General features: G+C 39.3%; 1 protein-coding gene across 2 annotated transcripts in view; it reads right to left on the reverse strand.

Annotated features, from left to right (window-relative positions):
• LOC118809142 (poly [ADP-ribose] polymerase tankyrase-2) overlaps positions 1-17,796 on the reverse strand; it is a 35,807-nt gene that overhangs the window by 15,246 nt on the left and 2,765 nt on the right. For both annotated transcript variants that reach the window (XM_036572146.1, XM_036572145.1), the window contains exons 2-17: positions 14,038-14,262; positions 12,983-13,078; positions 10,535-10,571; positions 10,307-10,382; positions 9,692-9,786; positions 9,519-9,585; positions 8,016-8,202; positions 6,977-7,098; positions 6,762-6,853; positions 6,442-6,520; positions 5,590-5,761; positions 5,131-5,210; positions 4,839-4,984; positions 4,009-4,174; positions 3,684-3,903; positions 3,017-3,126 (exon numbers count right to left, since the gene is read on the reverse strand). In XM_036572146.1, coding sequence (XP_036428039.1) covers positions 3,017-3,126; positions 3,684-3,903; positions 4,009-4,174; positions 4,839-4,984; positions 5,131-5,210; positions 5,590-5,761; positions 6,442-6,520; positions 6,762-6,853; positions 6,977-7,098; positions 8,016-8,202; positions 9,519-9,585; positions 9,692-9,786; positions 10,307-10,382; positions 10,535-10,571; positions 12,983-13,078; positions 14,038-14,262 — 1,970 coding nt within the window. The remainder of the gene's footprint in view (positions 1-3,016; positions 3,127-3,683; positions 3,904-4,008; positions 4,175-4,838; positions 4,985-5,130; positions 5,211-5,589; positions 5,762-6,441; positions 6,521-6,761; positions 6,854-6,976; positions 7,099-8,015; positions 8,203-9,518; positions 9,586-9,691; positions 9,787-10,306; positions 10,383-10,534; positions 10,572-12,982; positions 13,079-14,037; positions 14,263-17,796) is intronic.

Raw genomic sequence — 17,796 nt, forward strand, 5'->3', positions numbered from 1 at the left:
TGTCAATGCTTTCAAATGGTGCAATAAAGAAATGTTTGAAAATGTTTCATTTATCAGGCCATAGATCCTTATAATAATTTCCCAGAAGCATCATAGCCTTAGGACCAATTTAATATTTAGAAAAGGCATTTAAAGTAATACTTGCATTGTCATTTCACAGAAATCTTTATCCTACAACGCTTTTGGGAAACTGGGTCCCTAGGAATTTCAAACTCAAGTATTATACCCAAAACTGCTTTGATACAAAGCATATTTTCACAAAGGTGCTTATATTTATAGACAGACCTTGGGGCCTTGAATGGAATGGGCAACGGGTAGAAATGAAGCATATGAGTGTGATTAGCTCTCTTGAATATGAAGGCCTGCAGACACAATGATAATGATGTAATTGGGCTTTTGTGTATTTAAAGTGGTTACTCTTTTGCCCTTAACAAATACTTTGACTGCCACACCGATTCCAGGCATTGAATTTCCTTCAAATTATTGTAACTGTGTCCCATTCTGTCTGCTTTGTCTGTGAGCCAACAGCTGACCACAACTGACCAATACTACTGTAGACTGATGGTGGAACTAATGGCTTGCTGTGACATACAGATTTAAACTCGGCGATAGGACACAGCACTCCAGTCACAATCCTCCTGTTAAATCCCATTTATACACCCTGTACGCACACTTCATTCTGTTCCTTTTAGGGTTATCAAATTATTAAAATAATTTATCATGATTAATCGCACTTGGTGTAGTGTATCACTGCACTTTGTGTAGTTGATCGCATTTGTCTTATGTGCTCTAATTTGTCCCCTAAAGATTTGTTTCTATTTAAAAGCAGTTAATTTTGTTATAGCTATATGAGTGGACACAAAAAGTATAATCAGAATGTATTTATATCTTTCTTTAATTCAATAACCTCATTTTCATTGTGTGATGGCGGGTTCACATGAACCTGAACTTCAAAAATCACATGATTTTCAAAGGGTGACCGCAGTTTCCAGTTTTCATCAATGGAGTGAAGTAAAAGCAACAGTGGCTGCACGTCCCAACTGTAGGCTCTAACTTTTGCTAGTTTGCTGCTTGTTGATTTGTCTATAATTCTCCCATTAGTACTAGGGATGCAATGGCATAGTGGGTTCACGGTTCAGTATGTATCACAGTTTTTAGGCCATGGTAAAGGTACAGTTCTTTATATTTAAGAAAAAAAAAACATCACCCTTTAAATTATGAACTCTTTATTTTGCCTTCAGAAAATGGAAGCATGATTAACTAAGCCTGGTTTCTGCCTCTGCTGTATGAAATGAAGGGGAGAAACTCATTAGCTTGTTAGCTTTGACAACCTGTAGGTGCCTTGCCTTCTCCATTTTAAAAAATTAAAGTGAAATAGATATGGTGTCCATGTCGATCGTTTTTAATTTTTTTGTCCATGATGTTTCAAAGAGTTCGGGATTTACTTTGCTGCTATAACGTGTGCGTAAGTGGACATTGTAAAGGCTTCCGCACACCAGAGAATGCTCCCCTAAAAATTAGAAATGAGCACTTAGCTATCCCTGAAATCATTAGCACTTGACCTAGGATCAGCAAATGAAACGTGGAAATAATGCTAAAAAGCTAACTTTTTATTAACGCAGATAATGGGCTGGAGGTTAGGGAACCAGCCTTGTGACCGGAAGGTTGGTGGTTCGATCCCCTGAGCCCACAATATTTGACTGAAGTGCCCTTGAGCAAGGCACCTAACCCCCAACTGCTCCCCGGGCGCTCTGGATAGGGCTGCTCACTGCCCCCTAGTGTGTGTGCATTCACTAGTGTGTATGTGGTGTTTCACTGCACGGATAGGTTAAAATGTGTAGGTGAAATTTCCCCATTGTGGGACTAATAAGGGTAATTTAATTAAAACTTAATTAAAGTCACCCCTCCGCTCCCAAGCTGTCTCCCAGACACTGAGACTTGCAACAAAATTTTAACAGATCGTATTAGTTTCAAACAGAAAACGCATAGGCATAATTCATTTAAACATACGGAGCCTTATTCAGCATGATAAACTTTACACTGAAACTGAAAATTTTGATTTCACAAGCCGTATTAAGGTATTGTAGTTCTGACTGAATCATAGTTTAAACAATCTCTGTCAGAAGTAGAACTCAGAAGTAGCCCTACTTGGTTATAATCTATGTAAGACTGATAGGAAAACAAGGGGTGGTGGTGCGACTATTTATATCAAATCTATGATTCAAGGAAAAACTCTTAATTCATTATCCAAAGAAAAATGTTTTGAGTTTGTAGTCCTAAACGTATGTGTAGGACACAGTAACAGTTTTGTGGTAGCTGGGATCTATACACCTCCTGCTGTGCCCTTTCATACTGTAGATGATTTAGCTGAACTTTTAAATCCATACATTAACTCAGAAATGCTGAACCTAGGTGATGTTAATCTGAATTGGTTAACTAACACATCTTTAACGCAACAAATTACAGAACCAACATGACCAAACTTGCATGACCCAACTTACATGACCCCACTAAGTCAACACTAATAAACTGAATTTTATCCAACAGACCTTACAAAATGACTTCTGTAAGTGTATTTGACCCTGTTATTTAGTGACCACTGCCCTATCAGATGCATTAGAAACACAAGCATAATAAAGTCAAACTCTACATTACTGATATCACTGATATTGTCAGCATCAGCAGTGTTTTGCTTACATAAGTCTTCACCATGGTAGTAGCTAGAAATAAAGTTTTATCAAGAGAACCATCAAAAGAACTGGGCTTTACACTGAAACTGCAGTCAAACTAAGAAAATAAGTTAATGCTTTCAATTTCTACATTTCACATCTGCCTGTATGTTACTTCTTTGAAAGACCGTGTACTTTATTGTGATACTATTTTTGTACTGAGCTCGAGTCTGAATAAGGCAATAAAACAAAACCTTATTATAATAATAATAATAATTATGATCATTTTAAAATGAGTGCACTTCACTTTCTGGGTTGCCAGTGTAAGTGTGTAATTTAAGACTCACCCCATAAGAGGCAGCATTATGTAAGGGAATGAGGCCTCCTTTGTCCTGCGAGTTCACCTCTGCTCCATGCTGCAGCAAATACTCTGCCACCTCAAGGTTATTATAACCAGCTGGCACACAATAAAAAGACAGGAAAGTCATAAGACTTTGTTTTACGTAATTTACTAGGAGATGAAAACAAGAAGATAGTGGTATGACAATCTGTTGGAGCAATCACACCATCATTTTTGGCCCTGAAATCTATTATGGAAAAAAAACAGTCCAGCAAAGCAGGATTCTATAAATCTCTGAACTCACAATGATTTGATTACTGTTCTTCTTCTTCCTGTTCAAAAAAACCCAATCTGAATGCATCATAATCTTAAATTTCACCACAATTTGATTAGATAATTTTGAATGGTTCAGAACTAATTTTAGACAATATACTGGATGAATTACACACATTAAAAACAATACGGAAACCTTTTTTTCCATTTTGGTGAACAAGTGAGAACATACTTTATTTAACATTATCATAATCCATTTTTTCATATTCAAAATTTCATGCTGATTCATGTTAAGTCGCTACCTTCAGATTATTGTGTCAATGCAATTTTACAACCATAGAACAAAGTACCATTTATATACGGCATGTTTGATGGACGTAACCCTCACCATCCGTACTAACCTGCCAGATGTAACGGTGTGGAGTGGCGTCCCTGCGAGTCCCTGCAGTTTACGTTGCTCGGCCTGCAGAGCTTCTTGACCCTGGCCAGGCATCCTTTCTTAGCCGCATCCAGCAATGCAGCATCACCCCTCAGCAGGTCCTGGATGTCCATGTCGCCCTCCTTTACCAGGTCCAATGGTGTGTTCCCATCGCGGTTCTTTTTGGTGGGGTCTGCACCATGCTGGAGATGCACATAGCAGGTATTAAACTTTGGTTGGCTTATTCTGTGGTCCATGAAGACCATTATATGGTTTTTATTTGAAGTGATACGGATAAACGGTCTTACCTGAAGCAGCAGTTTGCAGATCTCATATTTTCCCTTGGCAGCTGCTTCGTGCAAGGGTGTGAACTTCCACAGGTCTGCCACGTTAATCACCGCACCGTGAATGACCAATAGCTCAGCCACTTCATAGTGGCCATAAGAGCAGGCGTTGTGTAACGGCACAAGGCCTCTAAAATAGAACAAAAAGCAAAAAAACATGCTCTGAATAATCTGGTAAATCTTCATGAACTTCTTCATGAGCAACATGCTGGCTAAAAATACATACTTTAAAGGGCGCATACTCTGCATAATTCTTGTACTTTATTTTTTCCGACTTATAATTCATAAGAATTAATTACAACTTTTTGTTGTTTAACTTTATAATACAAAAACTTTTGGCACAAGGCCTTTAAGACTGACTATGTAAATGACTGTTCTGACTGGCTGACCCCTTCACAAGTGAAATGAGTTATGCCATGTTCAAAAAGCAGTTTGGGCTTAAATACACAGAACAAACTATTTGGGTGAAAATCCTCAGCCACTTATTTTAAATGTCTGGATCCTTTGGATGGACATGTAATACATTCGCACCCACTTGCATCCTGACAGATAGAAATGAGACAGTGTTTAATCTTTTTCACACATCTTTAATTCCAATTACTCAGACTGTCTGCAGTAACAACACTACTTATCACTTCAGCATGAATGAATAGACTAAACTGCTAAACTGCCAATGTACCATTTGGACTGGGGAGTGAAATAAAGAAAATACAGTTTCACGCTATACAGGCCATTTAATGATTAAACCAAAAGCAAGGGGAGCACACAGGGCTGAGTACAGACAGAACTCTCACCCTTTGTCTTTAGCATGTACGTCAGCTCCATGCTGCAGCAGGTACTCTACCACAGAAACACGGTTGTACCCAGCTGCAAAGTGAAGCGGAGTGGACTGCCGGCCCTCCACATCCCTGCAGTTTACATTCTGCAGCGTGCAGAGTTTCTGTACACAGACAACACCCAAGCATATTGAATATTATTGCAAATATCAACTAACAAGTTACTGTGGCCATCATGCTATCAATCTGTCCTTAGCAAACATAGTTAAAAGCATTTTTTGAAGGCAGATTAAATAAGTGGTTCTGTTACCTTTACAGTCTCCAGGTCTCCTGACTTTGAGGCCTCCAGCAGTTGCCTGTCTGTATCAGAGTTCCCCACCAGCACACCCTCTAACAAAGAGAGACAAAACAGCAACATCAGTGCCTAATTTATCTAGAAAGCCCTGCTGTGACAGCTCCACACTTGTATTTTTACTGCATTTTGCATGTCCACTTTATTTAGCCTCGTCTTTTTATTTTGGTATTTTTTTTTTATTTGCTTTGATTTGCCTGAAAGTTATAACTTGAATTCTACATGGAAATAATATATCTACATGATTTAGCTTTCAGTTTCACAATGAACCGAATTTTAAGTGTGTAAAAGTTGCTATGTTTATAAAGTTATTACAGATTCAGTGCTGGCTGCTATTTTTATTATTACTGTCACACCTCAGTAAAACACTTCAGACTATTTAGCGTTCCAAATGAATTCTTGTGCATGGTGTGTTACCCTGCAGAATCTCCTGGATGCTCTCATTAGCAAGCTGTGCAGGGGAGAAGCCCTGCAGAGAGGTGATAAGAGGGTCACAGCCAGCGCTGATCAGCAGCCTGCAGGTCTGCAGGTGACCACACCGAGCTGCCCGGTGCAGCGGCGTCTGACCCTGACTGTCCACTGCATTCACCTGCACACAAAGAGCAACGACAGGTCGAAGCAAGAATTAGAAAAATTGAATTTACTTACTTTTTCCCTAAATTTAGTCAATTAGCCAAGACATTCGCTCCTTCGGTTTTCCACTGGAGCTACAGGGATAATGCAGCTAACAAGTAAACAGGGCCGCCAGAGCCACGGTGGCAAGCGGGCAATTGACCCACCACTTTTTAAAGTACTGTGGTGATTCCCCAAACCTCCGCTTTCTCTAAACTGCATGAAGCGCTGACCAGCACAAGAAGACAGAGTAAAACTGAGCGGCAGAGGCAATTAGAACCTGCCTTGGCTTATTCATTAATTAAACTGAAAACAATGTTAGAATCTAATAAGCCTAGAAATTTAAGTGGTTAAATAAACGTTTTAAGAGGTGTTTTTAAAAAGTTAGAGTATCAACTGCTCTCACATTTTCAAGTAGAGAACTCCAGATCTCAGGGCCACAGAAAGCTCCCTCCTCTGTAGTCATGGTATAGATAAAAGCAGGTCATAAGCTTCCATCAGTTGTTAGCAACATTAGCCATGTAGCTCGAGTGAACAATTAAAGAAGCCCAACATGTCTTGGCTGTTCGACTACATTCGGAGGTAAACATTTATGTTTGGCTGAATCTTTCGGTGTAAAATGTGAACATGTGTGAGGCGAGTTGACAGTGTGCTTACTGTAGCTTCGTGCTTCAGTAACACCTCGATGACATCATTATGGGACTTTTCAGAGGCAAGGTGCAAAGGCGTGAGGAGGCTGCGATGAAATGAGACGCATTAACACAGCAGGCAAGTATTTTAGGAATCAAGGTTTCTCACTTAACTGGAGGCATAAACCATCAGTGTAATAACACCCTTATTACCTCTACCTCTTCTTCTGTTTTTTCTCTTCCTTTAATCAATCAAAAAATATTCTTTTAGACTGCCAGACTATGAGTGCATAAAGCGGGGAAGCACATCACAAGCCTGGGATTAGTGAGACAACGAGCACGACTCACTCTTTTGTCTTCTCATTCACATTGGCTCCTTTCCTCAGCAGCATCTCACAAACCTGCTTCCTCTTGGGATATGATGATGCTGAGGCACAATGCTGTGAAAAACATGAAAATAACACTGCATTAGATTTATATTAACCTCTTCAACTGTACTCAGTGATGAACAACTGCTGTCTATAGCCACAGTTATAATAATGTAATGAAAATGTGTTTTCTACCAGTGCTGTCTCATGGGTTTGGGGGTGTCTGAAGTTGATGGTTTCCAGACAGAGATGCTTTTTAATGCGGATGAGATCCGCCTCGCGGGCTGCCTGCAGCAAAGCATGTCCTTTGAACTCATCTGGGGGAAACAGTCACAGTTTAGGACGATATCATTGCTACTATTCATCATTAGCAATATTATTCAGTGTAATGTGCAACATTTTAGCTATTTAGATACAATCTCTTTTCCATGTCATCTTTAGATTGTAGGCTATATACACCGATCAGGCATAACATTATGACCACCTCTTTGTTTCTACACTCATTGTCCATTTTATCAGCTCCACTTACTATATAGGTGCACTTTGTAGTTCTACAATTACAGACTGTAGTCCATCTGTTTCTCTGCGTACTTTGTTAGCCCCCTTTTACCCTGCTCTTCAATGGTTAGGACCCCCATGGACCCTCACAGTGCAGGTACTATTTGGGTGGTGGATCATTCTCAGCACTGCAGTAACACTGAAATGGTGGTGGTGTGTTAGTGTGTGTTGCGCTGGTCTGAGTGAATCAGATGCGGCAGTGCTGCAATAATTTGCATTTTCATTTTGATTTTGATATAGATATGCTTCCATACACTACAGGCCTTTGTTTTGAGAAGCTGTTAGACCACCGTAGCTATTGCGATTTTATCATAGGAAACGGGGTCTTAGGAACGTCATGAAGCAGAGTAGAACAACACAGGATCGTTATACACTACAGTCGTTTCATGAACTTTTTACCTTTTTGTCTCTCAGTATATATATGATTACACAGAACTTTCTAATGCAAAAACTCTAGTTTTATAAGTACTTATAACCAAATTACCACCGCAAGTCTTATTTACCACCAAGCCCAGCCCCGCGACGGAAATCCGGCACAGTGCCAGAGAAGTTTAATCCATACACACTACTACTGTGGAAAACTGACTTTCAATTTGCTGAAGAATTAAGTTTGTTATCATATCACTAGCAAAGTTAGCCTTTTTTGGTCAAACTTTAATGTGAAGTCTGCTTTTACAGGCCAGGCGCTCTTTGAGTAGTGTGGTAGGGGCCAAGTCGATGGCACTCTTGTTGTGGCAATTGAGGAATGTGGGGTCGGCTCCGTGGCTAAGCAGCAGAGAACACACTTCCACTCGGTTTTTAGATGCAGCTTCATGCAGTGGGGTGAACTGCCACAGGTCCATCGCGTTCACACAGGCACCGTGCTAGTTCAAAAAAGGAGATGAGAATAACATCACATATAACAGACAGCAGAAGTAGTAAAATACTGATATTGTTTATACATGTTTCAGGACCAAGGCCTATTCTGTAAATAAAATACATAATCTCTGGATATTCTTCTTAGGCCTCCTCGGAGATGAAAACAGATAAGTATTTATTAAGTAGAGTCCCAAATAAACTCAGTTATGTGGTTTCTGACACTGTATGATGGACCTGACTGACACTGACACTAGACCGATGTCTATAACAACAGGTATAGTGTTTATAGGGCTAAAACAGTCTTCTGTCCATTTATATAGATAACAGAATGTCATACAGTGTCAGTGTAAGTCTATTTGAAATTAATTAATAACTTGACACAGTTTGAGATAAGTGTTCGATAATATAGGCATGCAGTTTGTGCAATTGTAACTGGGAGGTGTAAGCTTCCATTACTTGTTAGCTACATGCCCAGTTCTACCCCTGAATAACAGAATCAATCATCACAGGGATGTATAGTATCTTTCTTCATAATTTATACTTTTATTGCTTGCTTTATAATTCTACCTAACCTCAGTATAATAACTGTTTAATTGATTCAAAAGCATTTTTTCCCCACAAATTAAGAATCATTTAATTAGATTAGACAGACTATTTGCTCAAATTTGACCCTAAAGACATATTAGTCCCCATTTAAACAGTAGTGAACTTTATTATAGCTATATGAATGGAAAATAAGTTTCATCATAATGTATTCTTATATTTGTATTCTTACTTTCAAAGGTTCAGTAAGATTTTTGTTCAAATACAGTTCATTATTTTCATGAAGGAACTGTATTTGAATGAGGTTGCTATCATAGCAACACACAACACGCAAGAGTGGGTCAAACTCGAAAAATCTGTCATCCCAAAAAAAAAACTTTGGGGAGAGTTTTAATTGAGGTTTAAAACTGAGCAATCACACATCAGACATCAACCAATACACAGTACGTAATATTCACGATTTAAGCTGTGCCTACACTACACGATTTTTTGCCCGATTTTAACCCCAATTTGCCCCTTGCGACAAATTTTCACAATTTTAAGCGAGTTTCCAGGTCAGCAGCTCGACTGGATACAGTGAGTTGAGTTTTTATTTGTAGCCCAAACTCATTGTGTGTTATAGTCTCTCTTTTCCCTTTTCGTCTAGGGTGACTGACCACATAACAAAAAAACAAGAAATTCTGTGACAAACTGATGTTAAGTTTGTGATGCTAAAAAAAGTCGTGTAGTGTACACTCAGCCTTAAGACTGAATTAATCCTTGAAACAAAAATACCTACCTTCACAAGCAGTTCAGTCACTTCATAATGGCCATATGAGCAGGCATTATGGAGAGGCACAAGATCACTGAAAAAAATACAACACTAAATAAAACACAAAGTTTGTAAAGTACAGTAAAGTTGCAAAGAGCCTCTGGATTTTGGTTGTAGCTGTGAATGACACACTGTCATACCCTTTGTCTTTCGCGTGGACGTCAGCTCCATGCTCCAACAACAGCTGCACTGTCTTCACCCGGTTGTAGCCAGCAGCCAGATGCAGAGGGGTCGACTGAAAGGAAACAAGAAACAAAGAAATAATAAAGGGATTCCAAAGAGATTCCAAAGAGTAAAGCATCGAAGCACACAGTGCTGTGTTAATACCCTTACAACTGTTTTAAATGCAAGTTAAATTTGCCTTTGACTGGCTGAGTAACGTTGGGAGACTCATAAAATGCCTGCACATAGACACATAACAGCACATATTAAATTACTTTTGTATCAATGCAGCAGTTACTAAAAAAAGGTTTAAACCATCATAGAATTTTTTTTAATACAAATAAATAAAATTAATTCAACATTGTTGTGTGACAACACATTTTGTGGCTGATTTATTAAAGCAATAAGCCACTCGAGGTGATTTTACCACCGCTACACATTCTGCCTAACAATACCCCGTTCCCCATGGTAAAACCAGTGCAACACACAGTCTCATGACTTATTTGTCTAAATAAACATATGTCCAGTATATTGATATTTAATGTGAAAATGTTATAAGTATGTATGATAAACGTTTTATGTAGTTCAATTACCTTTCTTCCATCACTGGCATGACAGTTGACGTTTAAAGGAGTAAGAAGGCTCATCAGTTTCTCTTCGTTTCCACACCTGAAGGACAACGCCATAAATGCCAGTTCAATTACAATGGATTAAAATCCCAGTGTTACTTGTAATATGAACTGAATGTATTTAGAAATCTAGCCTATTGCACTCAAGCTCTGGCCAATGCAGAAATACGAGGTGAGATGAGGATACATTACCTTGCACTCTCGAGAAGTTCATCTTTTCTGTACTCCCCTATGTTAGAAACACAAACAGTTGATTTGAAGTAGAGCATCACATGGAAAATAGAAGTATCATCATGTTCTATGCGTACTCCATATTACTATTGGTTCTACAGGGCCACAGTTCTGCAGAGATGACCTTTTCCCCTTTTCTAATACTCTATGTTCAATTCACAAAGACCTGGCAGAATGCTAAAGGCCGCAGTGAAAACTGGAGACTGCTACAGGTAGTAATATGGAAAAGAGCAACACAGAAAAAACTAAAGATTGGCATCATTATTCAAATATACAGATATCATCTTAGTATTTGTTTACTATCCGTGTTCCAGTTAGGTTGTGGTTCCCAACCCTGGTCACGGAGCACGCCTTCACTGCATATTTTGGTGTTTCCAAAGTCCCAACATATCTGATCCAAATAATCAGCTTATTAACAAGACCTTCTTGAGTGTTGGTGTACACACTAAAAGAAGGGAGAGAGGCTACTCTTGCATTAACAACCTATTAAATAAGGTATGTGTAGCTTTGAATTAAAAAAAATTAAGTGCATAGTATATTACAACAACATGTCTTTTTTTTGAGTATACAAGAGAGAATGTTGGGACACAAGCAGCTTATCGTAATCAAAGTTGATCAGGCATAACATTATGACCACCTCCTTGTTTCTACGCTCATTGTCCATTTTATCAGCTCCGCTTACTATATAGGTGCACTTTGTAGTTCTACAATTACAGACTGTAGTCCATCTGTTTCTCTGCATACTTTGTTAGCCCCCTTTTATCCTGTTCTTCAGTGGTCAGGACCCCCATGGACCCTCACAGAGCAGGTACTATTTGGGTGCTGGATCATTCTCAGCTCTGCAATAACACTGACGTGGTGGTGGTGCGTTGGTGTGTGTTGTGCTGGTACGAGTGGATCAGACACAGCAGTGCTGCTGGAGTTTTTAAACACTGTGTCCACTCACTGTCCACTCCATTAGACATTCCTACCTTGTCAGTCCACCTTGTAGATGTAAAGTCAGAGACGATAGCTCATCTGCTGCTGCACAGTTTGTGTTGGTCATCCTCTCTTCCTTCATCAGTGGTCACAGGACGATGCCCACAGGACGCTGTTGGCTGGATACATTTGGTTGGTGGACTATTCTCAGTCCAGCAGTGACACTGAGGTGTTTAAAACTCCAGCAGCACTGCTGTGTCTGATCCACTCAGACCAGTGCAACACACACCAACACACCACCACCACATCAGTGTTACTGCAGTGCTGAGAATGATCCAGCACCCAAATAGTACCTGCTCTGTGAGGGTCCATGGGGGTCCTGACCACTGAAGAACAGGGTAAAAGGAGGATAACAAAGTATGCAGAGAAACAGATGGACTACAGTCTGTAATTGTAGAACTACAAAGTGCACCTATATAGTAAGCGGAGCTGATAAAATGGACAATGAGCGTAGAAACAAGGAGGTGGTCATAATGTTATGCCTGATCGGTGTATATCCAAGTTTTTATCCTGTAGGTGAACTGGTAGTGTGTATAATTACATATGCCTATGACACAAAGATAAACCACTAAATAAACTGAACTACCTATGCCAAGTTAGACACAGCTGGATTCACTCACCCTGGGACACATAACTGTTGACACTGGACTAGTTATATGCCAACACTACAGAGCATGCAAGTCTGCTGATCTACCCCCATTAGGCAGATCCGACCACAACCTGGTTCAATTTATCCCCAACCTGTAGACCCATACTCTACTGGGTGCCTGTTACCACCAGCACAGCAAAATGGACGAAAAAGGCTAAGAATGCTCTGCAGACTGGAGTGGAGGACACAGACTGGGACTGTATGAATCGCATGAGGATGAACATTGAAGGATTTAGGCACTGTATTACAGACCATCAACGTTTGTGTGTATAATAACTTCCACAAAGACATTGTGCTGTTTCCTTTATAACAAACTGTGGATCACAAAGGCCCTGACGGATCTTCTAAATATAATGAGGAAGGCCTTTAGGTCAAGATATTTGGAGGAGATCAAGTAAATAGTCACAGCTTATGAAGAAACCCCAAGAGGGGAAAGAGAGATACAGGGACAAGCTGGAGCACAAGCACAAAGCACAAACAATGTAAAGCAGGTGTGGAGGACAATCACTGGCTACCATCTGCCATCTTGTGTAGTGTTGTGTTACATGTGTAGTATGTATTATAAGGTACATTTATTATGTGTGCATGATGTCCTGTATTGTTCAGTAACTGCTGCACTCTCTTGAGATCAATTTTCTCATATCTACCCATCTATCTAAAACGAGACTGATGTGTGTTCAGCTGTAAGCTACAAGATCAGTCTCACTGCACAATAAACAGTGCGAGCTGCTGTAAATCTGATGTGTGTGTGTTTTTAAGGAGGAGAGGTGTGGGTTACTCACCAGTCAGCACAGCTTTGGTGGAAGGCTCGGCCAGGTCCAGCGCTGACCTCCCGTCGGTGTTGCGGATGGTTGGTTCAGCCCCGTGCTGCAGCAATACTGCCACATCATAATGTCAAACATCATCTCATACGAAACCACACAATTCATTTAAGGAGCACTACTGCTCAAAAACAGTACCAATAACCATGAACCCATGTGTATTCATGCTTACCAGACCCTTCCAGTTTTCATTTACTATTTGCAAAGTCAACATTATGAGGGTGAAGTACTACCTTAATGCAGTATTTCCTAACATACTGTTATCTACAAACATGGACAGAAGAATACAGCATAACTAAAGCAACGTTTACATTACAAGCCTCATTGCTCAAATCCAATTTTTTGCTCAAATCCGAACTCTCTGACAGGATGGTTCACACTCGTTTAGGTAAGTGATTCAAATCTGTCATTAATGTGAACGAACCAGCGTCCTGAAATGACCCGCATGCACACATCCTACTCAGTAACGTCACGTGAATGAATCATGTGCGTCACCAGCAAACAGACTAACAAACAGAACGAGCTTCGCTGTGAAGATAATTAACTCAGAAAAGGTAAGATGTGTTTACAGGCCTTAACTTCTGTTCGGCGTTGCTGCAAAACGCAAATGAATTCCGATCTGAGCGTCACATTAAGGTTGCATGGCCACGAATCGGATACATATTCAATCTAGGACCACATATGAAAGCGGCTCAGGTCGGATTTGAAAAGATCAGATTTGTGTGTCCACACAGCCCCGAGAACATCAGATCTGAGTCACATTAGGGCAAAAAATCTGATTTGTGCCACTTTCAACCTGGTAATGTGAACGTAGCCTAATATACTATAGTAGTAGCCATGCAAAGCCTGCACCTTCATCGTCGTTTTTATAGATAACAGCATGCTATAGTGTAAAACCCATGCAGGCAAGTCTATTTAAAAATTCAGTTTGAGGCAAGTGCTTCATAACTTAAGTATACAGTTTGAGCAGTGCTAACTGGTGGGGTATAACTGTTGTTCAGGCAAGAAAAACTTACCGATGCAGACGTCGATTTTGCCCTTGATAGCGGCCTCATGGAGAGGAGTGTAGTTCCAGTTGTCTCTGGAGTTGGCATCAGCGCCATGGTGCAACAGCAGGCTGACCACCTCAGCATGGCCAAATGAGCATGCATTGTGCAGAGAGATCAGGCCTCCATCATCACGGGCGTGAACATCTGCCCCATGCTCCAGGAGGTAGTCCACTACATCCCTGCGGCCAAAACCTGAGACACACATGATATGAAAATAATAAAATATCTAAAAAAAAATTATAAATAAGTAAAAATAAAAAATACGTGTAAACTAAGTATGTACTACTTAATGAAATCGATTGGTACATATCTATATGCAGTTCTGTATGTTTTAGGCTTGTTTTCACAGATATTATCTCACCATTGCTAAAGATGTTACATATCTAGCAAACAACTGACAGATTCATTTAAAAGATTTAGTTGAAAAAGTTAGAGATCCCCAGCATTCAAACTTACATCTTTTAACATACAATATTTTTCCTCAGAAAACATTTCTTACACACAGGAGGAACTTTCCAAAAAAAAGTTGTGATGGTATGTGAAATGCTAATAATAACAAAAACAAAAAGCAATGATTAGTAAATTCTGTTTGACATGTACTAAACTGAAAATGGTACAGAACATAATATTTTATGTTTTACCTTAGGAACCTTTTATTTTTTGAATATATGCTTATTCCAAATCTGATGCCTTCAACATTCTCCAAAAAAGTTGGGACAGGAGGAGTTTATTACTGTGATACATCACCTCTTTTTCCCTTTTTAACAAGGCTTCGTAATTGATTGGAGACTGAAAACATCAACTGAACCAGTTTTGAAAGTGGTTTTTCCATTCTTTAGTTATTCAAGTCTTCAGCTGTGCAACCCTACAGGCCTTCCTTTAATATCATATTTAGAGCTTTAAAATACACACATTTTCAACAGGAGACAGTTCTGCACTGCAGGCAGGCCCACTAATAACCCCAATACCATGAGTCTGAACTGTATGCTGCTGTAACAATATAGATTTTCTTTTCTTCTTTGGCCCAGAGAACATCCATTATTTCTATAAACGATCTGAAAGATTGATTTGTCCGACCATAACAGACATTTCCAGTTCTAACTGTTGGATTTTTGCTGATGCATTTTTTGCAGTGTTGAGCCTCGACCCTCCTTGCTCATAAAGGACTAGGCCTTCCCTGAATGCTCTTTTAATATTAAAGTATGATTACATCGCCTCACTCCTCACATAATCACAAACAAAATGATCATTTAGGGTCCTAAGCTAGCATGTCACATACCCTGCACAGACCACTCTCAAACGTGGATTGTGTATGCAAATTGTGTGTTATTCCCAAATCTCCAAACCCACACCAAAAGGGAACATACACACAGTCTCTATATGCACAGAAGAAAGTCCATGAACACAGCCTTCAGCTCAAAGAGTCTTCGTCTTGATTAAACTACATCAGTCTCACCAGTCTGTCCTTTTAGGGGCTTGTTAAATCCATAAGATTAAGACAGATGGTCCAACCCTGGACTTTGTATGACTCCAGGATTGGGCTGAGTGGTTTGTTCCCCTTTACCTACTAAAATTGAACAATTTAGCTCACTACTAATAGTAATGACTACTAAAAACCAGGGGCTTCACTAGAGATTTATGGATAGGTGGGATAAGTCTGGGGGCATAGTTGTCTGAGGAGAATTTTTAGTGGCCCCAAAATGTGTTCATCATGCAGCTTTAGTGTAGCAACAGCCATTTAAAAATGCCTGCTTGGTTGATCTGGCACACAGTAGGTCTGTATTTCTGTTTGTATTAAGCACAGAGCTAGTATGACTTAAACACTATATCCATCCACTTACAACAGACACCGATCAAGCAAAAGTACTGAAGTCAAGCAATGAGACCTTCTCTCTCTTTGATAAGCTGCAAGGTCCTAAATATATTATTCAAACACAGAAATTTTAGATCAGTTCAGTGTCTGTTAATGCAATCAGAAAGAGTGTGATTTTGGTGATTTCGCTTTGTAGGCATGCTTAATAAGCTAGGTGACTGAATTCCATAGTCATGGTCACCAGTATTTGTTCAATTAAGTTCAATTAAATGCAGTATTAATTTGAACTGAAATCTTAAAATACTCTCCCTCACTTTCATCAGATCTGCTCCTTCAGCCCTGTCAGTCTCCATCAGCTTCTTTTTCTCCTTCTCCTCGCCTGGAAATTTTAACTGGTAAAATCTTATCATCTGACTGGCCTTCAACGGAGCTGCTGCCTCTTAATATCCACCTACAGATTAAGGAATTGAGGGATATAAATTTGCGTTATGATTGACACTATATGACCTTTTTACTGAAATTAACTTACTATACACAGAAATATATGGCAAATACTTGTGTCATTGTTTCCAAATGCTGATGAGAAATATAAAAACAGAATATACAAAATAAAGAGAAGTCAATAAACTTATTTCTGTCTGTCACTCGTTCACACTCTCACTATGAAGTGAAGTTTCTTCAAATTGTTAAACTAGCTGGCTAGTTTTTTGCCTCCTGTAAAACCAAAGTTAGCTAGCTAATAAGCACCCGAGTAAAAACCCTGATAGCCAGCTACACTGACCACAATTTGCCATAAATCCATATTGTAGGAGAATAGTCACTCTGTAACTACTTACTGTTTCACCCTAAATATATGCACCAGAGACCCTCCCCCAGGTCTGATATGACTGGCTGAGCCAGAGGTTCTACTTACATTGTGTTAATAAATCTCTGGTAGCACAGCAGAGGCAGCGCTGCAATAGAGCAGCAGCAATGCCTCCCTTGCTGTCACAGCATATTGTGTGACAGCACGATTTAAATAATGAAGAATGTGTGAGAATAAACTATAGATTATTTAAACTATTAATGTACATTTATTTAGGAAGGGGAGCTAAAGCCAAACTAAAACTGACCTAGTGATGCCCATGCAAAAATCCTAGTGGCCAGAGCTAGTATTATGTTCAAATACACCTGAAACCTGGAATGACACCGGTTACAACCTGTTTAAGGTGTTTTTTGCATTTCACAATGTTCCTAGTCTTAAATTGCTCTGTAACTATTTTTTGGAATGCATAGCACGTTTTCATTTTGGAATGAAAACATATTTCCCAAAAAAAAACAACAAAAAAAAACAACAACAACAACAAAAAAAAACACAATGAAGTTGAGTAAAACATTCTGAACCAATCCAAGCTGGCATTACAAAAGTACTGCTATAAAATAACGAATCAGCAAGTGTATACATAATTGGTCTAATTTACATTTAATTTGCATTAATAGATAAACTGCTTGTCCAAGTCTGTGTTGGACAGAGAAGACAGCTGAAGGTGCTCTCAACCCCCACCTAATCATATCTTTGTCTTTCTCAAATTTGACTTTTTAGTTACGTCTGTAAGATTGTGTTTATGTGAACATGGTGACCCATCAAGATGGACTTTCTCCATGTCCAAATCATCCTCTTAATCTGTTTTTCCTTTTTGTGTTATTTTAATTTTGGAAAAACGCTTTTTTCTATTACATTTTACAATCCTTCTATTTGAATTCTAAATCACTGTCTTCTCTTTTTTCATATCACATTACAGAAGTTATGATTAGGTGTTTTTCATACATACAAGTTTTATCTTGGGTCAGGCTGTGGTAAATTGTCCAGCATAGTTTAGCTACATCTGGTATGCATATATCTGGTATGCATGGCAAGATCAATCATTTTTATA

Source organism: Colossoma macropomum, unplaced genomic scaffold, assembly GCF_904425465.1.
Source record: "Colossoma macropomum unplaced genomic scaffold, Colossoma_macropomum, whole genome shotgun sequence".
Lineage (NCBI taxonomy): Eukaryota > Metazoa > Chordata > Actinopteri > Characiformes > Serrasalmidae > Colossoma > Colossoma macropomum.